Below are 19470 nucleotides of genomic sequence, written 5' to 3'. Positions count from 1 at the left end.
TTAGTCTAAGATTATTTATCTTTATTTTAGGAATAATCAGTCTCATAGAATTTACACCTTATCCTAAATCATTCTTTAACTTTAAGTAAAGTCACTACTCAAGCTATTCTGATACTGTATGAAAATATAAGATATAAGTCTAAGATTATTTATCTTACTACTTCAAAAGACTTCTTGAGACTTTGGGATGCATATGCATATATTAAGCATTTTCTAGACTCTACTTTTTTTTACTATATACTCATACTTTATACTTTACATCTCAAATTTTATATACTGTTTCTAGTTTTTTTGTAACAAGGTAGTTTTTTTGCAGAGAGATCGAGTGTAAAGATTATGTACATAGTAAAGCACTGCTGCGCATGTGTGTGTGTTTAGAGGTCAGCACTAAATCAGAGTGTGTGTGTTTCTTAACATGACTCAGCTGGGAGCCGGAGCACATTGGAACCATGACACAGCAAAAATGGGAAAACATGGCTTAGCACATTAAAGTACACAAAATTACAATGTTTAACAAAACTAATACTTATATGGCACCCCTGCTGCCAGAGAATGACTGTTTTACATTAGTTTTCTTGAAAATAAAAATAAATATATATGAAAAAAATATAAAAAACAATTAATAAACCTAAACATATAAAATACATACATTTACTGTGGAAAGCTTGTAACAAAAATAGATTCCTGTAGTGTTTAGTTCAGTGTTTAAAGATGTGCATCAGTACTGTAGAGGGTCCTGAAAAAATCCCAGGAAAGTCACAAGGGTGATGCAAATTCTCTGAAAATCTGCAGAGAATCAGATTCGGACATTAAACAAATCTGTCATCTATACAATTTACTGGAACAGACCGAATAATTTGCTGCTCTACTCGACTCTTCAAATCAACTTGATTTAGATTCACTCATGCACATTTTCAGGAATTATGTTGGGCTGAAGTTCAATCTTCTGGTATTGGAGTAGAGGCTGGATAAGAGCTCCTCCGGTGGAACCACATTTATAAGCTGGGATTTGGAGCACAGTGGAACCATGACACCGCAAATTTTTTTGGAACATTTTGTGTACCTGTAGTAAATTTAGTAAATTGGACATTTGGACAATTTAAGACCACGTATGAAAGTGACTCAAATCTGATTCGAAAAAATTGGACTGTGTCACTTCAGCCTGGTATTGTGAACATATCCGATGTGAGTAAGACCTGTGGCACCTAGTTACCTAGGGATTTAGAGACCTCTCCGGTGAAAATGTAAGAGCAGAGTGTGAAGATTCAATTAGCAGGGTAAGAGCACAGTTTTGCTCAAAATATTGCAATGCACACAACATTATGGGCGAGTTTAAAAGAGGACACATTGTTGGTGCACGTCTTGCTGGCGCATCTGTGACCAAGACAGCAAGTCTTGGTGATGTATCAAGAGCCACGGTATCCAGGGTAACGTCAGCATACCCCCAAGCAGGACACACCACATCCAACAGGATTAACTGTGGACACTGTAAGAGGAAAATGTTCGGGTGCTAACCCGGATTGTATCCAAAAAACATAAAACCACGGCTGCCCAAATCACAGCAGAATTCAATGTGCACCTCAACTCTTCTGTTTCCACTAGAACTGTCCATCGGGACAATAAATGATTGTGGTCTAAAACCAGGTGTTTCAGTTTCATTGTCCAACACCTGTAGTACTACTTAATTTGATTGAAAATAAATAAATATATAACGTTATATATATATATATATATATATTAAACACTGCTGCTTTAACAAATCCCAGGCCACGCCCTCATCTTCTCTGATTGGTGGATGAACCTGTGGGCGGTGCGTGCTGTGGGTCTGTGTCTGTGTTGAGCTGAGCTGAGGAGGAGGAGGAGGATGTTATGGAAGTGACTGAAACAGACACAGGGATGTTAACGTTAATCATGCACAAATCATTTACTGCTTATGTACAGAGTTCTGAATGACAGAGGGAGCTGCCATGGTGAGAGGTAGGTGGTGTGATTTACAAAAAGGTGTTTTCTTTGTAGATTTCCATAGTCCTGGTGTCGCGGTGGGAGTCGCGGTGTTAGTCCGGGAGTTAAGGCTCTGGAGGCGGGTAACGTTAGCGGTTCAGGAGTAGGTTAGAGCGTGCGGCCGGGAGGCCTTAGCTGTGAATTTAGCTGTATTTATTGCTTTACTTTCGCATTTTCCCACTTCTAACTAAACAAAACTGATTTTATTGTTAATTTTAGCTGAAGGAGAAAGGTAACAGCTTCTTTCCAGTAGCTGGAGGCCCAGTTTGGGTTTAACTAGGGTAACTAGCTAGCTTAGCTAGCTTTAACTAGCTAGCTAGATTTACTGTTTTACTCTCCTAGATTTTTTATTGGAGCCAAATAATTACAACGCTTTCTAACAGTCTCTTAACATTTATCCACAAGCTTGTGGAAACAGCTCTATCAACAAAACTAGAGTTTTTGGACTCCAATATTAATCTGAAAACATTTGGACTGTCAAACCAAATGTGTTCGTTTCTTCTTAATGTATCTTAATTTTTTTGGACTTCAACATTTAGCCAAAAGCTTAAGGACCGCTCTGTCAGACACACACAGCTCTGGAAACAAATAAGAGACCACTTCAGTTTCTTAATCAGTTTTTCTGCTTTTGCTATTTATAGGTATATATTTGAGTAAAATGAACATTGTTGTTTTATTCTATAAACTACTGACAACATTTCTTCCAAATTCCCAATAAAAATATTGTTCCTTTGTCGCTTTCAAACCTCAAATAATGCAAACAAAACAAGTTCATATTCATAGAGTTCAGAAATCAATATTTAGTGCAATAACCCTGTTTTTTAGTCACAGTTTTCATGCATCTTGGCATGTTCTCCTCCATCAGTCTTACACACTGCTTTTGGATAACTTTATGCCACATCTGGAGGCAAAAAATCAAGCAGTTTAGATTGGTTTGATGGAGGAAGATGATCATTCTGATGGAGGAAGATGGTTTGAAATTTCTTTCCAGAGCTGTACATCCCACCATTTATCCAAATGATTTTGGACTCTTACGTTTAGCTGAAAGCTTTAGGATAGAGCTCTGTCAGACAAAAGTATATACAATCCAACAATTAGCTAAATGTTTTTGGACTCCATCATGTATCAGAGAAGCTTGTGGACACAGCTTTGTTAGACAAAAATATATACATTTCAACATTTATCCAAAATTCTTTTAGGACTCAAACATTTAGCCACATGTTTATGGACTCCTAGATTAAGCTGAAAGCTTTAGGAGAGAGATCTGATAGACAAAAGTATATACCTTCCACCATTTATCCAAATATTGTTGAACATGCTTGTTAAAATATGTTTCAGTAAATATTGTACACGTGAAATAAATTCTTTAAATATTGGGTTATAATGTTTTCACCATTGCCAAGTATACATAAATACCTGTTGCAGGCAAGTCATTTGTATTGCATGTTTTTTTCTTCCCTATTTCTTTATGCAGTGCTGATGGAGCTGGTGCTGGCCATCCTCTGCCTCCTGTCAGTAGTTTCTCGGGTCCTCAGTGTCTCTGGTGAACATTATGGGATTAACAAAACTCACCACCACGATTACTGCATACTGGGGGCTGGACCTGCAGGCCTGCAGATGGGTTACTTCCTCTCCCGGAGTCACAGAGACTATATAATATTAGAGCGAAACACTGGACCTGGAAGTTTCTTCCAGAGGTAAGTGCCAAAAGTCATAGGATAGCAGTATGTAAAATGATTATGAAGTGTGACCAGAGCAGGTAATGGAGAGCATACCCACCTCCTATTTTCCCAATATATCATGAAATGACTGAAAAACACTGGAGGGAGCCTGGAAATGTGCACTTGGGGGTGAATCGAGCTAAACGGCTAAAAACTGAAAAAAGGGTTTAGTTGTTTGGGATATTCCTTTAATTTGAGTTAATATATTAAATAATTTTGCTAAAAAAAAACAAAGAAAAGTACCTGCATTTGTTTTTGAAAAACAAAGTACAACACTGCCCTCTAGTGGTCGGGGTTTAAACACAGCATACAAAAACGAGACTGTTTTTGAGAATCCATACAGTATTCCACAATGTAATCTTACAATACTGTGATATCAGTATTTTTTTTTAGTAGTTTTTTTTAGTAGTTTTACACATCTACTAAAAAGTAAGAACTGATTCTCTTGTTTTACATCTAATATTACTTTTTATAATATAATTCGTTGCCTTTTTGCTGGTAAAGCTGCATGATTTTACCCACTCTGTTTTTGTCAGGTATCCTCGACATAGAAAACTTATCAGCATCAATAAGATCTACACAGGGAGACAAAACAAGGAATTCAACCTGCGTCATGACTGGAACTCTCTGCTGAGTGACCAGCCGGACCTGCTGTTTCAGAGAGTCAGTGAGGACCTGTACCCTCACGCTGACGCCTACCCCCTCTACCTCTCTATGTTTGAGAGAGAGCTGGGACTGCGGGTTAAATACGCCACTGATATAGGAAAAGTTCGAGCTGCAGATTTCACTGGAAGCAAAGGCTACATACTGACTGATCAGCATGGGGCAGATTATAAATGCAGGTATTGTGCCGTCAGTTGTCGGCATTATATATTGGCATTTTAGATGAGGGCAACATTGTGACATTTTATATCGATTAATTATATTGTCAATATGCTTTTTTTAAGGCATATCGAGGATACTATCAGTGCTTAAAGAACAGTAACTTAACTGTACATTTTATTACAGAGAGTAAAATTAGTCTTGTTTTAGGGGATAAAAAGTAGGATTTTTATAACAACCATTAGTGTACTAATTATGAAACACTATTTGTATGGTGTTTTTGATGCCTTTTAACCACGATCTTATTTTTAAAATGTTTTGAGTATCAGGATTTTATCTGGATAAGGCCAAGCCACATAAAAATAAAGTGTATACACACCCAGTTCACATTAAACCACTGCAGAAGTTGTCTGAGAGGCATTTGAGTCAGATGTTGTAGCAATTCCACAACCATAACACCTTCCGTTACAACTGAAACACTAGTAATAATTGCTGCGCAATTAAGGAATTTGCATATTCCATTACACAGAGTAATCAGAGTAATTTCATTTCTACTAAGTGAAGACATATTACTGTCAGGTGACATTACTGTCAATATCTTGCCAGGATGCATTCTAGTCACATGAAGTAACCAGGTGTAAACAGGGTGTTAGATGTCCCAAGATTTCTTTTTCTTTATCTGTGAATCTCTATATTTGTATGTTCTCTAACTGGTTCCTACCTTTTTTTTGCTGTGTGTAGGGTTCTGTTTGTGTGCACTGGCCTGTGGGTTCCTCAGCAGGTGGATTTTGTTGGCTCTGACTTGGTGGAAGGCTACGAGTCCATTCCCACAGATCCTGAGGATTACAAAAATCAGGCTGTGTTGATCTTGGGCAAAGGAAACTCCGCCTTTGAGACGGCGCAGAGCATTTTGGGCAGAGCCAGCCGGATCCACATGTACAGCCCGAGCCCTGTGCGACTAGCCTGGAAGACACACTATGTTGGAGACCTCAGGTATGTGTTTAAATGCACATTATCATCTGATTACTGCTGGTAAGAGTAAGTCCATGGACTGAGAAATGCCATTGCTGAGATGAAATCCATCTATCTTTACTGGATTTCATGATCTGATCATAAACAGAATATGCTCTTTTTACTTAACTGCTTGAGTAAACTGATAACCAATAGAAATCAAAAAACAGATTTATAGGCTTATTGAGAGAAAACCAGACCTGTTTAAATGCAAGCTAATTTTCCTTACTTATCTCTCTGTGTTACAGGGCGGTGAATAATGAACTATTAGACACTTACCAGCTAAAGTCTCTGGATGGTTTAGTAGAGGGAGGACTGGAGGACATTGCCATTGTCCGTAGGGGACAAGATGGAGGGAAAAGTAGGAGAACTGGGGGAAAAAAGAGGACTGTTAAATCTACAGAGAGGAAAGAACAGTTCTACCTTACTCTCTCTGAACTTTTGGATAATCGTAACAGCAACAAAAGCGGTAACATTACTGCTGAAAATCTGCCTGGATATCATGACGACAACTTCTCATTACGGCAACCGTATGACCGAGTGATCCGCTGTCTGGGGTTCCGCTTCAACTTCTCCATCTATGACGGGTATAAATATTTTACAGCAGCCTACATGTGGATTTGTTACGTAAAAAAACATACAGCTCTGAAAAAAATATTTTTTATTATTTATTTATAGGTATATGTTTGAGTAAAATGAATGAAAAATATTTTTAGTTTTAAGAGTTCATAAATCAATATTGGGTGAAATAACCCTGGTTTTTAATCACAGTTTAATTCGTGCATTTTGGCATGTTTTCTTCCACCAGTCTTACACACTGCTTTTGGATAACTTTATGCCACTCCTGGTGCAAAAATTCAAGCAGTTCAGCTTGGTTTGATGGCTTGTGATCATCCATCTTCCTCTTGATCATATTACAGATGTTTTAAATTTGGTAAAATCAAAGAAATTTATCATTTTTAAGTGGTCTCTTATTTTTTTCCAGAGCTGTATATTAGGGCTGGATTGAATCTATTATAGTTAGTAGTTTTTGCAAATACTACTGTTTACTTTAGTAAGAAATGTCTTTAGAGACCTATTTTCAACACAAAGCAAACAGATAATAAATAACGGATAATAAATTACTTGTTTTATTTTTTTCCCTACAGCTCAGCTCGCCTGCTGCACAGCAGTTGTGCTCGTGGCCGCCTTCCAGCATTAACTGCGTGGTATGAGGGCAGGGGAACCCCCAACCTGTTTGTCTTGGGAACAGCTGCCCACTCCAGAGACTACCGCATGTCCGCTGGAGGCTTCATTCATGGGTTCCGTTACACAGGTTAGCTGTTGTATCTTGTAAAGCACATGTACAATGGTAGTAAATATGTTAAAGTGAAAGTAATGGGCATTAATTTTTTTCTTACTGTAATTAAAACAACAGCAGTACATAAATATTCTTCACTTTATCATCAATTTATCAATAAGTAGAAGGGATGCATCCAAATTATATCTTTTGGCCAGGCTGAAATCAAACAATTTCAGGTTTTCATTCATTTTGCCACTTTTTTCCACAATTGACAAGATTAAATATCCCAAATGTCCAGTTATTATATTTATTGAACACTTAGCCGCAGTTATTCTAGTCATACATTTACTTCAGTAGTGCTATTCTAAACATGAATTCACCTCAGCAGTGCTTTTCTAGTCAAATGTGAGTGGAATTTACACAGAGAAAGGCAGATTGTCTTTTAGTGCATTTACAAGTGCCAAGGCTAACCTACCTCATCTAAAGCTACTATCCTAGACCTGTGCTGCTTGTCCCTTTCAGCTGGAAAGAGGTCGTAAACTAATAATAAATAATGTTTTAAGCAATCCTAATTTTGTATTTTTAAATTTATGCAGTTAGAGATTAAAGGGTTTGGTGGGGTCCTGCCACTACTGCTGAAAAAAAAAATCCTAATAGAAGAGGAAACACTGCAATATAACTTTAAATAAAAAAATGTCTTAAGTCATTCAATTGGACACCAAGCATTTTCTTTGTTGCCCTTTTTGGTTTGATTTAGAATTATTTCAGTTGCCAAATATTTGCATCCCTATTACATAGACAGCTAAGCAAAATGTTGCTTAGAAGTACATTTAAAGTACTGTACATTTGCGGTTTTATGTCATTAGATTATGCATTGTTGTCAGTGCTTAACCAACCCTCTTGATTGATGTTGCAGTGCGTGCAGTGCATAAGGTGTTGGAACAGCGTTACCACAACATTGCTTGGCCAGCTACCAGACTGTCCACCAGTCAGCTGCTTTCCTGGATTTTGAAAAGAGTGAATGAAGCTTCTGGACCATACCAAATGTTTGGGGTGTTGGGGGATGTTATACTGCTACAGGGGTAAAGGCTTAGTCTATTACTTTGTCTGTGAATTCATCAGCGAATCTAAAGTCCTATCCGGATGGAATAAGTTTCTCAAGGGGTCCTGGGGTAATTTTTTCTTTTATGGGGGTCCTCTGTGATTTTTTCCCCATTTGGAATGACCATATATGTGTTTTTCCTCAGACTTCCTCTGAGACGATTATAGGCTGAATTACCTACTGTTTTTCACCTGAACTTCGTGGTCCTCCGGAAATTTTAGTCCTGTCCGGATCCAAATCTCTGAGTTTTGTCACATCACATTTAATAAAATAGCTATTTGTCCACTGCTACACACCGTAATTACACTTTGGGCACACATTTCCATTGGGATCCATGTAAAATCAACAGCGAGTGGAAATGAAGGGGCTACTGAACACGATGCCGTAAAAATCACTGGTCCTCCTGTTTTTTCAATTGCAGTCCAGATGTAAGAGTTTTGTCACTGAGTTGAAGTGTGTTTTCCACAGACGCCCTGAGAAACTAATCCCGTCCAGATAGATCTAATGACAACTGTTTGTTAGTTTTAATTTTGGTTATACACTGTATGTCCAGATGTTTGTAGGCACCCCTTCTTATAAATGCTGCATTCTGCTACCTCAAGTTGCACCATTTGTTGACACAGATGTGCAAATGCACACACAGCTAGTCTAACCCTTGTTGGGAAGAATTAACAATAGTATGAAACTTTTTGGAGTCCTGTTGTTGCTAAATGGAATCAAATCCTCACAGTAGAAAGCTTTACGTAGGGTTAACTTTCTTTTTTTAATACACTTGATTTCAGAAGACAAAATAAGAGCAGGTGTTTTTACCAGTGTGTGCGTTATGTTTGGGTCACTTTAAATCACAGCGTTCTATTTCTCTTTCTCAGCTCTCACTGTGAGTATCTGGAGGAGTTTCCAGTGCAGGCCATGCCTCAGTTGTCCACTCTGTCAGGCCGACTTGTCTCAGAACATGGCCTCCTTGTCCTGGTCATGCAGTACGGACTGAACCGAACCGACACACTCGGGCCTGGCCGTGCTGAGTCCGAGTGGACCAAAGCCTGGAAGTCCAACTTCCTCCACCCGGTCATTTACTACTACCGCAAACTTCCAACTGGTAAGGGAGCATAAAGTGATTGTAAGTAAACAGTATAGATACAATATGTCCTAATGTTCTAATGAATGTTTACAGCAACTAGAAAGGTATTGCCAATAGAATAGGACTTTCTGGAGCAAATAATCACTAACCTGTTTGCTCCATACTTGATGCCACGAAAGGGCTGGAGGGCTATTAAACCCTTCAGCATTAAGCTGTGGTGCAATGGAACCAGTTGGAGATTTCTATTTCTTTTCTTTTTTTTTCATTAATCATCAATTAATTAAAAAAATAATCATTAGTTGCAGCCTTAGAAGTAATATGTTTGGGGGGAGCTTTTATTCTGTGTATTAACACACTTAATTAGGCAACTGTAAAGTCCTCCATCATCATCAGCAAGATATGAGAAACCTCAGATATGACATTATAAAATCACTGTTTTTATTATTCTCTTCACAGAGAAAGATATGAAGCAGCGTCCGGTTGGTTGGCCACTGCCGCGTCCTGATGCTGTGCATCACATGGTAGAGGACTTCCTGACCGAGTGGGATCAGCCCATCTCTCACAGCCAGCCACTCAGGCACTTCCTCGAGCACTGCCTTCAGACTGATCTCAGAGCATTCTATGCAGGTGTGTACTGTACATGACGATCAGTCTGGCCTACAGTATGTGCGTCTCAAGCTGTAGTAAATGGATTTAATGATCAATAACTAACCTTTGGTGTTTTTCTTGGACCCCTGCAGTTCTGTCACTTTGACACAAAACCAAACAGAGACACATTTGTACAAAAATGATTGTAATTGCATTTCAGACTATATTAAAATATGGTTTGGATCCAATTTGCTTAAATCAGATTTCATGTGGTTTTAGCTGTGGTTCACACCTATCAAAATCATTCTGAATATAGTGTAGGAGTCTAAACATAGCCTTCTCTGTGAAAAATATTGTACACTTCTACTTAGTGATAAAACTTTTGCATCTAAACTGCAATTAAAAAAACAAAAGGACCAGTGAGGTTTTTTTTTTGGCTTTCCTGGTTATGTGACATCGCGTTCAGTAGCTCCTCTATTTACACTGGCTGTTGTGTTTACATGGATTACAAGAGTAATTATGATGCGTGGAAGTAGACAAATAGCTGTTTTATTAAACGCGAGGTGTGCCTTCGAACAGGAATAAAAATATCAGAGGACCACAGAGTTTAGTGAAAAACAGTAGATAATTCAACCTGTAATTTTCTCAGAGGACGTCTGAGAAAAACACATACATGGTCAAAGGACAAAGGAACCCCCTCATTAAAAGAGAGAATTAGCCCAGGACCCCCTGAGAAACTTATCCCGCCCTGACATGGATCAATAGACACTAGATCTGGAATAAAAATACATTTTGTTAAAATAAACTTGTTTTATTATATGCTGTTTATCTTAATTTTTTTTTTTTCCTCTTTTTAGAATCTTGTTTTCGACTTTCCCTAACCAGTCGCAAGCCGCCCCTGTTCTGCCAGCAGGGCTACCTAAACAAACAGGGCTTTGTGGGAAACAGCCACCTGTGGCAGCACGCCCGAGAGGCTGGACTCATGCCAGCTCATCAGGGCTCAGTTACTCCTGCTGGTGACGGGACGTTTTCTGAATTCCTGACCCACGCTGGTGCTGCAGTGACTTCAACAATCAACTTTGACCTTTAAACGAACTTAAACCAAAGACTAAATTATCCGTGGTTCTGAAACTCGGTACTTTCTGTCTATACCTTTTTATGGTACTTCATAAATGCCTCATATTTTCATCCAGGATTATTATTGTTATGTTAAAAATTGTTAGAATTTGATATTAGCAGTTCTTCTCTAAATAATGATGTGTATATGTTGGGTTGGGTTCTGCTATGAAATACTTAATTTATTTTTTATACGTGCCAGGTACTGAACTGATTTTTTAAAAAGGACTGATACATGCCAGTATTGAGTGAGGATTGTTACAGATATACTGTACAAGCTACAGTTTTAACAAGATATAAGGGAACAGTCACCCAGACTTTGAGACAGTGAACATATTTATAATAAAATTAGTTATTGTGAATATGTTGTATTCATGTTTTTTTCTGCAGCATTGCTCCCAGCATTAGAAAAGAAGTGATGAGGTTGAAGAGCTTCATCTACCCATCCAGGGAGAGTGCGATCTTGGGCCCTAATGCATGGTTTTTATATAATGTAAAATTTGGCTAATCAGTAAACACTGACTTAGAAATAGAAAAGACTTAGAGAAGGAAAGAGCTAGAGGAGGCAGCTTAAAGGAGTGCAACTTTGCAGAGCTGAATTTAAACAGCCAGCAACTATTCACTGTATAACTAATGTAATGCAAAACTTTTTTGAAAGGAGCACTCTTTCTAATCCTGTTCATATAGCTTGACATCGGCTACTGGAGCCCTGAGAGAGCACTGTTGGCCTTGCTCTTTCTGGGTGAGTAGATGGCGCTCTCTTGCCACATCACTCCAAAGGGTAATGTCTGCAGTACTTGGTGTCTGTAAGTTGATGTATCAGAACCGAGTCGCTGCGCTTTCCTCCAAGTGCGCTGTGATGCTACTCAGCAATGCTACATCAGCAGCAGTTCGAAAAAAGGCGGTGGCTGACTTCACATGTCATTATGGTATTTATGGTATGTGTATGTATCCACTATGTATCCAGCATAGTATTATCACTGTGGTGTCTTGTCTAGTAATTAATTATTTGCTTCCATATTTATGCTTAAAAAACGTTTTATTTATAAGTAAGATAATAGCTAAACCAATATATTGAGCTAACTAAAACATATATATGTTTTTTTCAACATAATGTTAAAGATGTTAAAAATTGTTGCTCTTTATTTTGTTTTTCTATTGTATTTCACACCATTCAGGTACTTGTGGCTTGCGGGTGACGCCCATAAACGGTGGGGGTGGGCGAGTTCAGCCTCTTTTTTTAGGTTTAAGCAGCAAAAGCCTAGTATAGTAAGAAGTATGAGGTTTGGGACGCAGCCGAGGTCTCAGCGTTTACATTATGAAGCGGCTTCTGATTGGCTAAGAGAAAACCAAGACCTGATTTGATTGGCTGCGTGCAGTGGGAAGTCAGAGCAATCGATGTGCTTGTTATTGGAGCGGGGCCCTGCTAGTGCTAACACGAAGCAGACGACATATTGGCCGTGGCACTGTATTGAACAGCGGATTGATCAATGTTTCTGTATTGATTCGCCGTAGGAAAGATAGTGAGGCGCTTATAATTTATAAATTTATAATTTGATCAGAATAACTGGGATTTAGGCAGATAAAAGCCGTGGATAGATCTAGGTTAGCTAGGTAAGCTAGCTAACTAACTAGGCTACAGATGCCATGCCCTGGTGAAGGGCTGTGGAGGGAAGGAAAACACACCGACAGTTCGCTCGCTAATGCGGGAAAAAGGCAGGTGATTTGTCGCTAAATGAGCTGGTGGTGAATATGGACAGCTGGAGTCCCGTAGCCGCGGCTGCAGCAGCTGCAGCAGCTTCCGACGACGAGCGCTCCAGCTCCGAGGGCGAGTACACGCCGAAAGACTCGGAGAAGAGGGAGGATGGGGCGCGGGTGGCCATGGGAGCCTCGCCGGCGTTTGGTTTCTCCAGCCTGGACACGCTGGGCGCCCTCAGGCTGCACAGGACCGGGCAGACCGCGGAGAAGAACCTGCGCTACCTGCACTCGCTGTGGAGCCCAGGGGCGCTGCTGCAGGCGGACGCGGGCGCGGCGAGCAAGCCGGGGAAGGTGACTTCGAGCCGGGCGAGGAGGATGGGGAGGCTCCGACGGAGCATGGGACCTATAGGAAAAGACCTTTACGGTAACGTTTTGTAGTGAAACGTTTTTAACAGTTAAAACAGATTAGTGCAGCGGCCTTATAGATTAATTACGACTGAAATAAAAGACCAAAGGCTGGTATTTTGCTTTGTATAATTTTTGTTATCATGCAAGCTCAGCATGATGTTGCTTTTCAGTATTAAAGACATTGCTATTATTGTATAACTCATTTTATTAGTTACTATTAAATTGCAATGTACAGGTAAATAGCAAATTAGTCAATCTCAACAAACAAATAAAAAAAATAACTTTTTGATCGCACACCAAGTGGAACAACCACAAGTTGTAATTATATAATAAATAAATAAAGCAATCATTACATAAGTATAAGAAATGTTACGTAGCTACAAGTCAATCTGGCGTATATTCCACATTTCAGACATAGCTATTTTAAATGTGTGGATGGGTGTCTAAAGTAGTGCATCTTAAAAAATGTGAATACTTAAGTAATTCAGTTAAGAATGTGAAACTCTTATAGTATATAGATGTTTTACAAACAGAGTGATCTATTTTAAGCATTTATTTGTTTTATTGTTCATAATTATTGCTTAAAAATATATTATACAAGAGGAATTGGTAGTTTTGGCAGTGTGTGAAGTGTGCCAAGTCCTGCTGAAAAATGAAATCCTCATCTCCATAAAGGTTGTCGGCAGAGAGTGCTGTAAGATTTTCCGGGGAAACACTGTACTGACTTTTTGATGACATGTCTCTCCAAACCATCACTGATTGAGGAAACTTTACATTAGACCTCAAGCAGCTTGGACTTTGTGCCTCTCCACTCTTCCTCTAGACTCTGGTCCCTTGATTACCAAATGAAATGTAAAATTATTGACAGTCAATGATAGTTAAGAGAGCGTGTCATCTGTTGGTGTTGGTCCACTGTGTTATATCAAGTACAAAGTCAGTGCATGTTTTTTTCCTGGAAATATTATAGCCAGCTTTTCACCCACTTTGACCAGCAAAAATAGTGTAGACCATCCAAAACTAACTACCAGCAGAAGCTTTGTATACTTTGTAATGTTGCCTTTAGCGTCATTATGATATTGAAAGCTCAGTGCCTTTCTGTTAAAGGATGACTGTTGAATATGCAAAGCATCTTTCGGAAACCAGTGATGTGTGTCTGCACCATAGCAGCTCTGTTGTTCTTCTGTTTCCTGCTAACCCCCACTCTTCTCTTTTTTCCCCAGCTGTGAAGAGGCTCAGAGAAGCAGCCAACGGTAACGATATTGACACAGGTAGGAAGCATAGGTGATGCAAATGTGAACAAATTGTCCAAAGAAGAATAAAAGCAACTTATAATGGATGATTTTGCTGTCTAGTTCGCAGACTGCTGCAAGACGGTATTGACCCATGTGCTGCAGATGACAAAGGAAGAACAGCCTTACATTTCTCCTCCTGCAATGGCAACGAGAGCATCGGTAAGCCTGAAACTGTGAGAACATTCTCTCTGTATTCCAAAGTTTTGACTAGGGCATTGTACATCCCAGCATAATCAATTCTCTATTGTTTCCTCATTAAACACAAAGCGACATCCCACTGCAACAACAGTGCACTGGTTTGTTGTCCCTAGTGATTGATTTAAACTGATTAGGGCTGTAACATTACACTCAGCCAACAGCGTAGTTCACAGCGTAGTTCACAGTACTGGGGAAATAATTATGTATTCATGTTGCGTAATCTGAGAGGCTTATATTCAGATTCTGTCTGACCATATATGCTCACAGTTACTTAAACACTGCTGCTTTACCCTGATTTAAGTGAATACACTTATTCTTTAGCATACCATGACAATGCATTCACCTTTAAAAACCAACCAACACATCTCCCAAGTCTTAATGTACAGTGCTAGTCAAAAGTTTGAACACTTCTTAATTTTATTATTTTAATATGTCCTGCATTGTAGATTAACACTAAACTATTAAGAAAAACATGGAATTATTTAGTGAAAATGTTAAACAAACCAGAATGTTTTATACAGCTCTGGAAAAAAAAGAGCCCACTTCAGTTTCTAAATCATTTATCTGATTTTGCTATTTATAGGTATATGTTGGAGTAAAATGAACACTGTTGTTTTATTCTATAAACTATGGACAATATTTCTCCCAAATTCAAAATAAAAATGAGAAATAACAAAAATGCATGTTTTCATGAGTCTTGGCATGTTCTCCTCCACCAGTCTTACACACATCTTTTGGATATATTTATGCCACTCCTGGTGTAAAAATGCAAGCAGTTCAGTTTGGTTTGATGGCTTGTGATTATCCATCTTCATCTTGATTATGTTCCAGAGGTTTTCAATTTGGTAAAATCAAAAACTTAAGTGGTCTCCTATTTTATTTCAGAGCTGTATTTTAGATTCTTCAAAGTGAGCACCTTTGCTTAGATGACAGCTTTGCACATCTTGTAGTTACCAGCTTTAGGAAAAGCAAGTTTACAGCACACACTGTAAATGACAGTAAATTACCAAGACTAGACAGAAATTTGTATGTAAAAATGATATTATAGCTAAACAGACAATGTAACATATCTACCACAATACTATAGTGCACAGAAAGACCCTTAAAGCTTCACAGTAAATATCAAAACAAATGCAAAGTGGACAGCTTTAGAGACAGAATATCATTAATATCACAGAATATATTTTTTTATTGGTTTAAAAATGTATATATTATTGTGTATGGTTATATGTATATTGTACATCCCTAAAATCACATGCCAACATTCACAACCATGATGATGATTATCCTTCTGTGTTTTTGTTTCTCACTTTCTTTTTTTTTTTATTAATCCAGTTCAGCTCTTGCTAAGTTATGGCGCTGACCCAAACCAGAGAGACAGTCTTGGGAATACTCCACTGCATCTTGGTGAGGAATTTGCTTAATGATGATAATGTCTAGTGTTTAAAATTGTGTTACATGTTGATTTATGTTGTAAATCAATGCTCCAGTTATATTCCTTAAATTAATCTGCTGTTGGTTATCTGTAGCATGTGATCAATTATCATTTACAGTAATATCAGAACATTTCCACATACCTTTTAAAATATTAGTTAACTGTTGCTTTAGTCAGTGGAATTTCTATTATTTTACCAAGTACAGGAATATGCATTGACAATAGTCATCGTAAAAAAACAACCGTATGCTACAGAATTACAAATAAAGATTGAAAAACCTAAACTCAAAAGTATTCCTTCAAAGGACAAACAATTGTGCAATATTTGATTTGGTATTGATTGTGGCTTTGCCTCTACAGCTGCCTGTACCAACCATGTGCCTGTCATCACTACCTTACTAAGAGGAGGTAAGGTGTTAAAGAAAATTACCGTAGATAATATTTAATTCATGTACATGCTATTCTTCTCCCAGTCATAACATTACAAGCCTATTTTAGGTGCTCGAGTAGATGCTTTGGACCGTGCCGGAAGGACCCCTCTACACCTCGCCCGCTCAAAACTCAACATCTTGCAGGAGGGAGAGTCACGAAGCTTGGAAACCTTGCGAGGAGAAGTCACTCAGGTTATTATGGGAAATTTAATACACTAATACAGTCTTTCTGGGATGGCTTCAGCATCAGTGCTGAACAGTCATGGAGATCATTCAATGATAAAAGTAACCCTGTGTTCAAAGTGGTAGGCTACGAGTTGATCATGTTGCCACAAGTTTTTCTCTTGTGGGTGTATTTAAGGCTGCTCGCATTGGATTTAATAGGAATAAATTGGTGTGTCCAGTTAGCATGTTGACTACTCTATCGAACTATTCGCTATTTTGTACCATGCTTCAGTTTTCAATCTGCCTGTATATAAGCAACGAATATCATAAAAGAGAAAATGAAGAAACAGAAGAAATGTAGTTAAGAGCCACACTGTTTAGAATAGGAATGAAATGCTGGTAGCAACCAAAGTTTTAGAGAGCACAAGCTGGGAAGGAATCACAGACCATTGCCTCTACAATTGGTATGAAGGAATTATAGGACCATTTGATTTAGAATGTCAGTCAGTAGGGGTGGGACACATTATTAATATTGCAATACATCATATTGCTTTTCCATGTTATCAAAATGTGTTGTCAAATTCAAAAATCTATATTTTTATAAAGTGCACAGGTGCACAACTCTGTGCTAATCACATGAATGGGGTAAACCTGCAGTGAAGAATATTGGCTTTGAAATTCTGTGAAACTGTCACAAAAAAATCCATAATTCCTTTATTTGCTTATTTAAAAGTTTTTTTATTCTTTTCAGTAACAACAGGTGCTGTGAAGTATTGCAAAGAATTGTCTTGGGATCTATAGGCCATCACAGAATCACAGTATTGTGATACTGTCAGTATGGTGGACAACGTATTGTGCAATAATGCATCATTAGATGCCCTGTGATTCCCACCCCTATTTGTCACCATATCAGAATTCCTTTAGCATGACGTTGAAAAAATCTGTTTCTACAAATAGCGTAGAAAATTACAGAATGCTCTGTTGCCTACTAGTGTGAACATAGGCTAAGTCTCCTATTATTATTAACCTTGTACAAATTACTGCTGGTGATGACACCAAGGCTGAAGCTCAATGTATTAAATTATGAAATACACAGTGTGAGAATGACTACCATTTTATACTAACAGATGTTTTCCATCAGTTTTGCTTTGGCCCACAGAAGCCAAATAAAGCTGCACTGTTCTGCGGGACTTTTTGTGAGGGACCTCCTGCACTGAATGTGAACATGATTTTTGTTGGGTTGCTCATCTGCTCACATGGACAATTCTATCTATGTCTTCTGGTCTGGTCTGCATCGGGCCAGATGTGATATAGTTTTCCAATAGTTTGTGAGGTTAATGGAGCTCCAGGGTACTAACCCAGCTCTCATTGGTTTAAATAGGGCATGGGAGGGCTCGTCAGCTTTCATGCTCAAGCAGCTGTGAAATTGCACCTAGATATATGAAAGAGAGAGAGGGAGGGAAAGAGAGAGAGTGAGGGTAGTAGCTTTTTAAAAAGGTTAATTTCTGCTTCAGTAACTAGGGCAGTCCTTTAGATCCACATTTGTAATATATATAGTCAGCCAAAGGCATAATGATGCTACAAGGACAGCACGTTCTGTTATAAATGTACTTACTACTGTCTATCGTAGAAAAGGGAAATAGCTTGTTTTTAGATTGTTGTAATAATATAAAAACCTCTTAAATGTGTTGTAGAATGCAGGAGAGAAACACGTGCCTTTGCTTTTTTTTTTTTGCTAAAATGCTGCTGTGTTTGTAGATAATTCAGATGCTGCGGGAGTACCTGAATGTGATGGGTCAGAGTGAGGAGCGAGAGAGACTGGAGCATATTTCTACCCAGCTACAGCACACCCGCACTAAAGAACAGGTAACAAACACTAAAGTGTGTTTACTGAAGTCCATTTAAAGTACTCTAATGCTATGGATACTAAACATAAAGTAACTAGCTAGCATTGCTAACATAATTCCAAGCATTCCAACTGAAAATTTAAAGTTATTTATAGCAAATAGCTTTCATACAAAACACAACATGTTTAGAGTGCTGAGGGGCACCATGTAACCTACATCCACCACCTTATAAAGAAGAGGATCTGCGTCTATGGTTGACACTAAATTCATAACATATACCCAAATATTAATTCGTCTCTGTATATGGATGTTGTGGTGTTTGTTTCTTACACAAAATGGAAAGATGTTTGGTTGAATGTTTTACATTTTGTATCTTCAATCATAGATACAGGTCCTCGTCTTTGGAATATACATTTATACACTTCTTTGGAAAATACACTGACAAAAAAAACAGCATGGTTGATCAGCTTAGCTCTTAACTAGCATATGGTATGATTTTGTTTGAGTTTGATGGCTTACTTGGTCTACAGGCAAGTTTGACAACCAGTTTGACCAAGATTGACCATTCTGGTTGACTAGCAGGATAGGCATTACCATCGTTGTTGCTTTTGCTGTCTTGGGAGCTGATTTTGACTTTCATTATTTTGTGTCTGTGTTTACACTTCACAGGTGGACGAGGTGACTGACTTACTGGCCAGTTTCACATCTCTGAGTTTACAGATGCAGAACATGGGAGACAGGTAGAGAAGATGGATAGCAGCTTACTACAGAAAGCTGAATCATGTTTGGATTACAGATACCTGAGATATTTATTTATGTGTGACCAAGTGCTATCATTTTCATGTTTTGGGCAGTCGGTGTATAAATAGTAGGACTAAATTTATTGCCTTCACACCATGTTGTCTCTTGGTTGAAAAAAAAATGTATGCCTTTCTGTTTTTAATTGCATGTTGGTCTGTTTCCAGTAATGACTGTTCACTGTAAGCCATTTTTGTAAGTGTTGGACCTGTACCAGACAGTGACAAAATAAAAAAAAAATCCTTTTTTGGTCTATTGGACTCTTGTATGTATTGTATTGTACGTATGCACACTTTATTTACCTCACATGTTAATTTCCAGGGTTCCAGGGTTGGTATGTTAAAGCAAGATGCCTTCAGTCACTCACCCTCCAGTGCTTTGATGCTTCCATACTCTCTCCTGGTGGCATACTTTCAACTAGAAGACTGAAAAAGGGTCTAATATGCAGGCAGCATTTGGTTTGGGAACATGGAGTAA

General features: G+C 38.4%; 2 protein-coding genes across 2 annotated transcripts; both read left to right on the top strand.

The window, feature by feature from the left end:
* Nucleotides 1–1833: 1833 nt before the first annotated feature.
* Nucleotides 1834–11083, top strand: foxred2 (FAD-dependent oxidoreductase domain containing 2). Its single transcript, XM_022673618.2, has 10 exons — nt 1834–1977; nt 3476–3698; nt 4259–4564; nt 5286–5537; nt 5804–6142; nt 6704–6870; nt 7754–7919; nt 8809–9035; nt 9474–9644; nt 10463–11083. The coding sequence occupies exons 1-10, from the start codon at nt 1950–1952 to the stop codon at nt 10693–10695; spliced, it is 2112 nt and encodes a 703-aa protein (XP_022529339.1). The 5' UTR covers nt 1834–1949; the 3' UTR covers nt 10696–11083.
* Nucleotides 11084–12082: 999 nt separating this feature from the next.
* On the top strand, nt 12083–19246 carry ankrd54 (ankyrin repeat domain 54). Its single transcript, XM_007234900.4, has 8 exons — nt 12083–12843; nt 14048–14095; nt 14180–14278; nt 15653–15724; nt 16113–16160; nt 16251–16375; nt 18107–18214; nt 18865–19246. Exons 1-8 carry the CDS (start codon nt 12474–12476, stop codon nt 18937–18939), a joined length of 945 nt encoding a protein of 314 aa, XP_007234962.3. The 5' UTR covers nt 12083–12473; the 3' UTR covers nt 18940–19246.
* Nucleotides 19247–19470: the final 224 nt, after the last annotated feature.

This window comes from Astyanax mexicanus, chromosome 19 (assembly GCF_023375975.1).
Source record: "Astyanax mexicanus isolate ESR-SI-001 chromosome 19, AstMex3_surface, whole genome shotgun sequence".
NCBI classification, from domain to species: domain Eukaryota; kingdom Metazoa; phylum Chordata; class Actinopteri; order Characiformes; family Acestrorhamphidae; genus Astyanax; species Astyanax mexicanus.
The sequence above is the reverse complement of the archived record's forward strand: the minus strand, read 5'-3'. Positions and strand labels throughout refer to the sequence as shown.

What these genes read in the sequence shown, in the direction of transcription:
- ankrd54 (XM_007234900.4), top strand. Translation starts at nt 12,474, where the DNA reads ATGGACAGCTGGAGTCCCGTAGCCGCGGCTGCAGCAGCTGCAGCAGCT. An exon ending in TATAGGAAAAGACCTTTACG is followed by an intron (nt 12,844 to 14,047) that starts GTAACGTTTTGT and finishes TTTTTTCCCCAG; the next exon opens with CTGTGAAGAGGCTCAGAGAA. An exon ending in CGGTAACGATATTGACACAG is followed by an intron (nt 14,096 to 14,179) that starts GTAGGAAGCATA and finishes TTTGCTGTCTAG; the next exon opens with TTCGCAGACTGCTGCAAGAC.
- foxred2 (XM_022673618.2), top strand. Translation starts at nt 1,950, where the DNA reads ATGACAGAGGGAGCTGCCATGGTGAGAG. An exon ending in CCTGGAAGTTTCTTCCAGAG is followed by an intron (nt 3,699 to 4,258) that starts GTAAGTGCCAAA and finishes TGTTTTTGTCAG; the next exon opens with GTATCCTCGACATAGAAAAC. An exon ending in CACTATGTTGGAGACCTCAG is followed by an intron (nt 5,538 to 5,803) that starts GTATGTGTTTAA and finishes TCTGTGTTACAG; the next exon opens with GGCGGTGAATAATGAACTAT.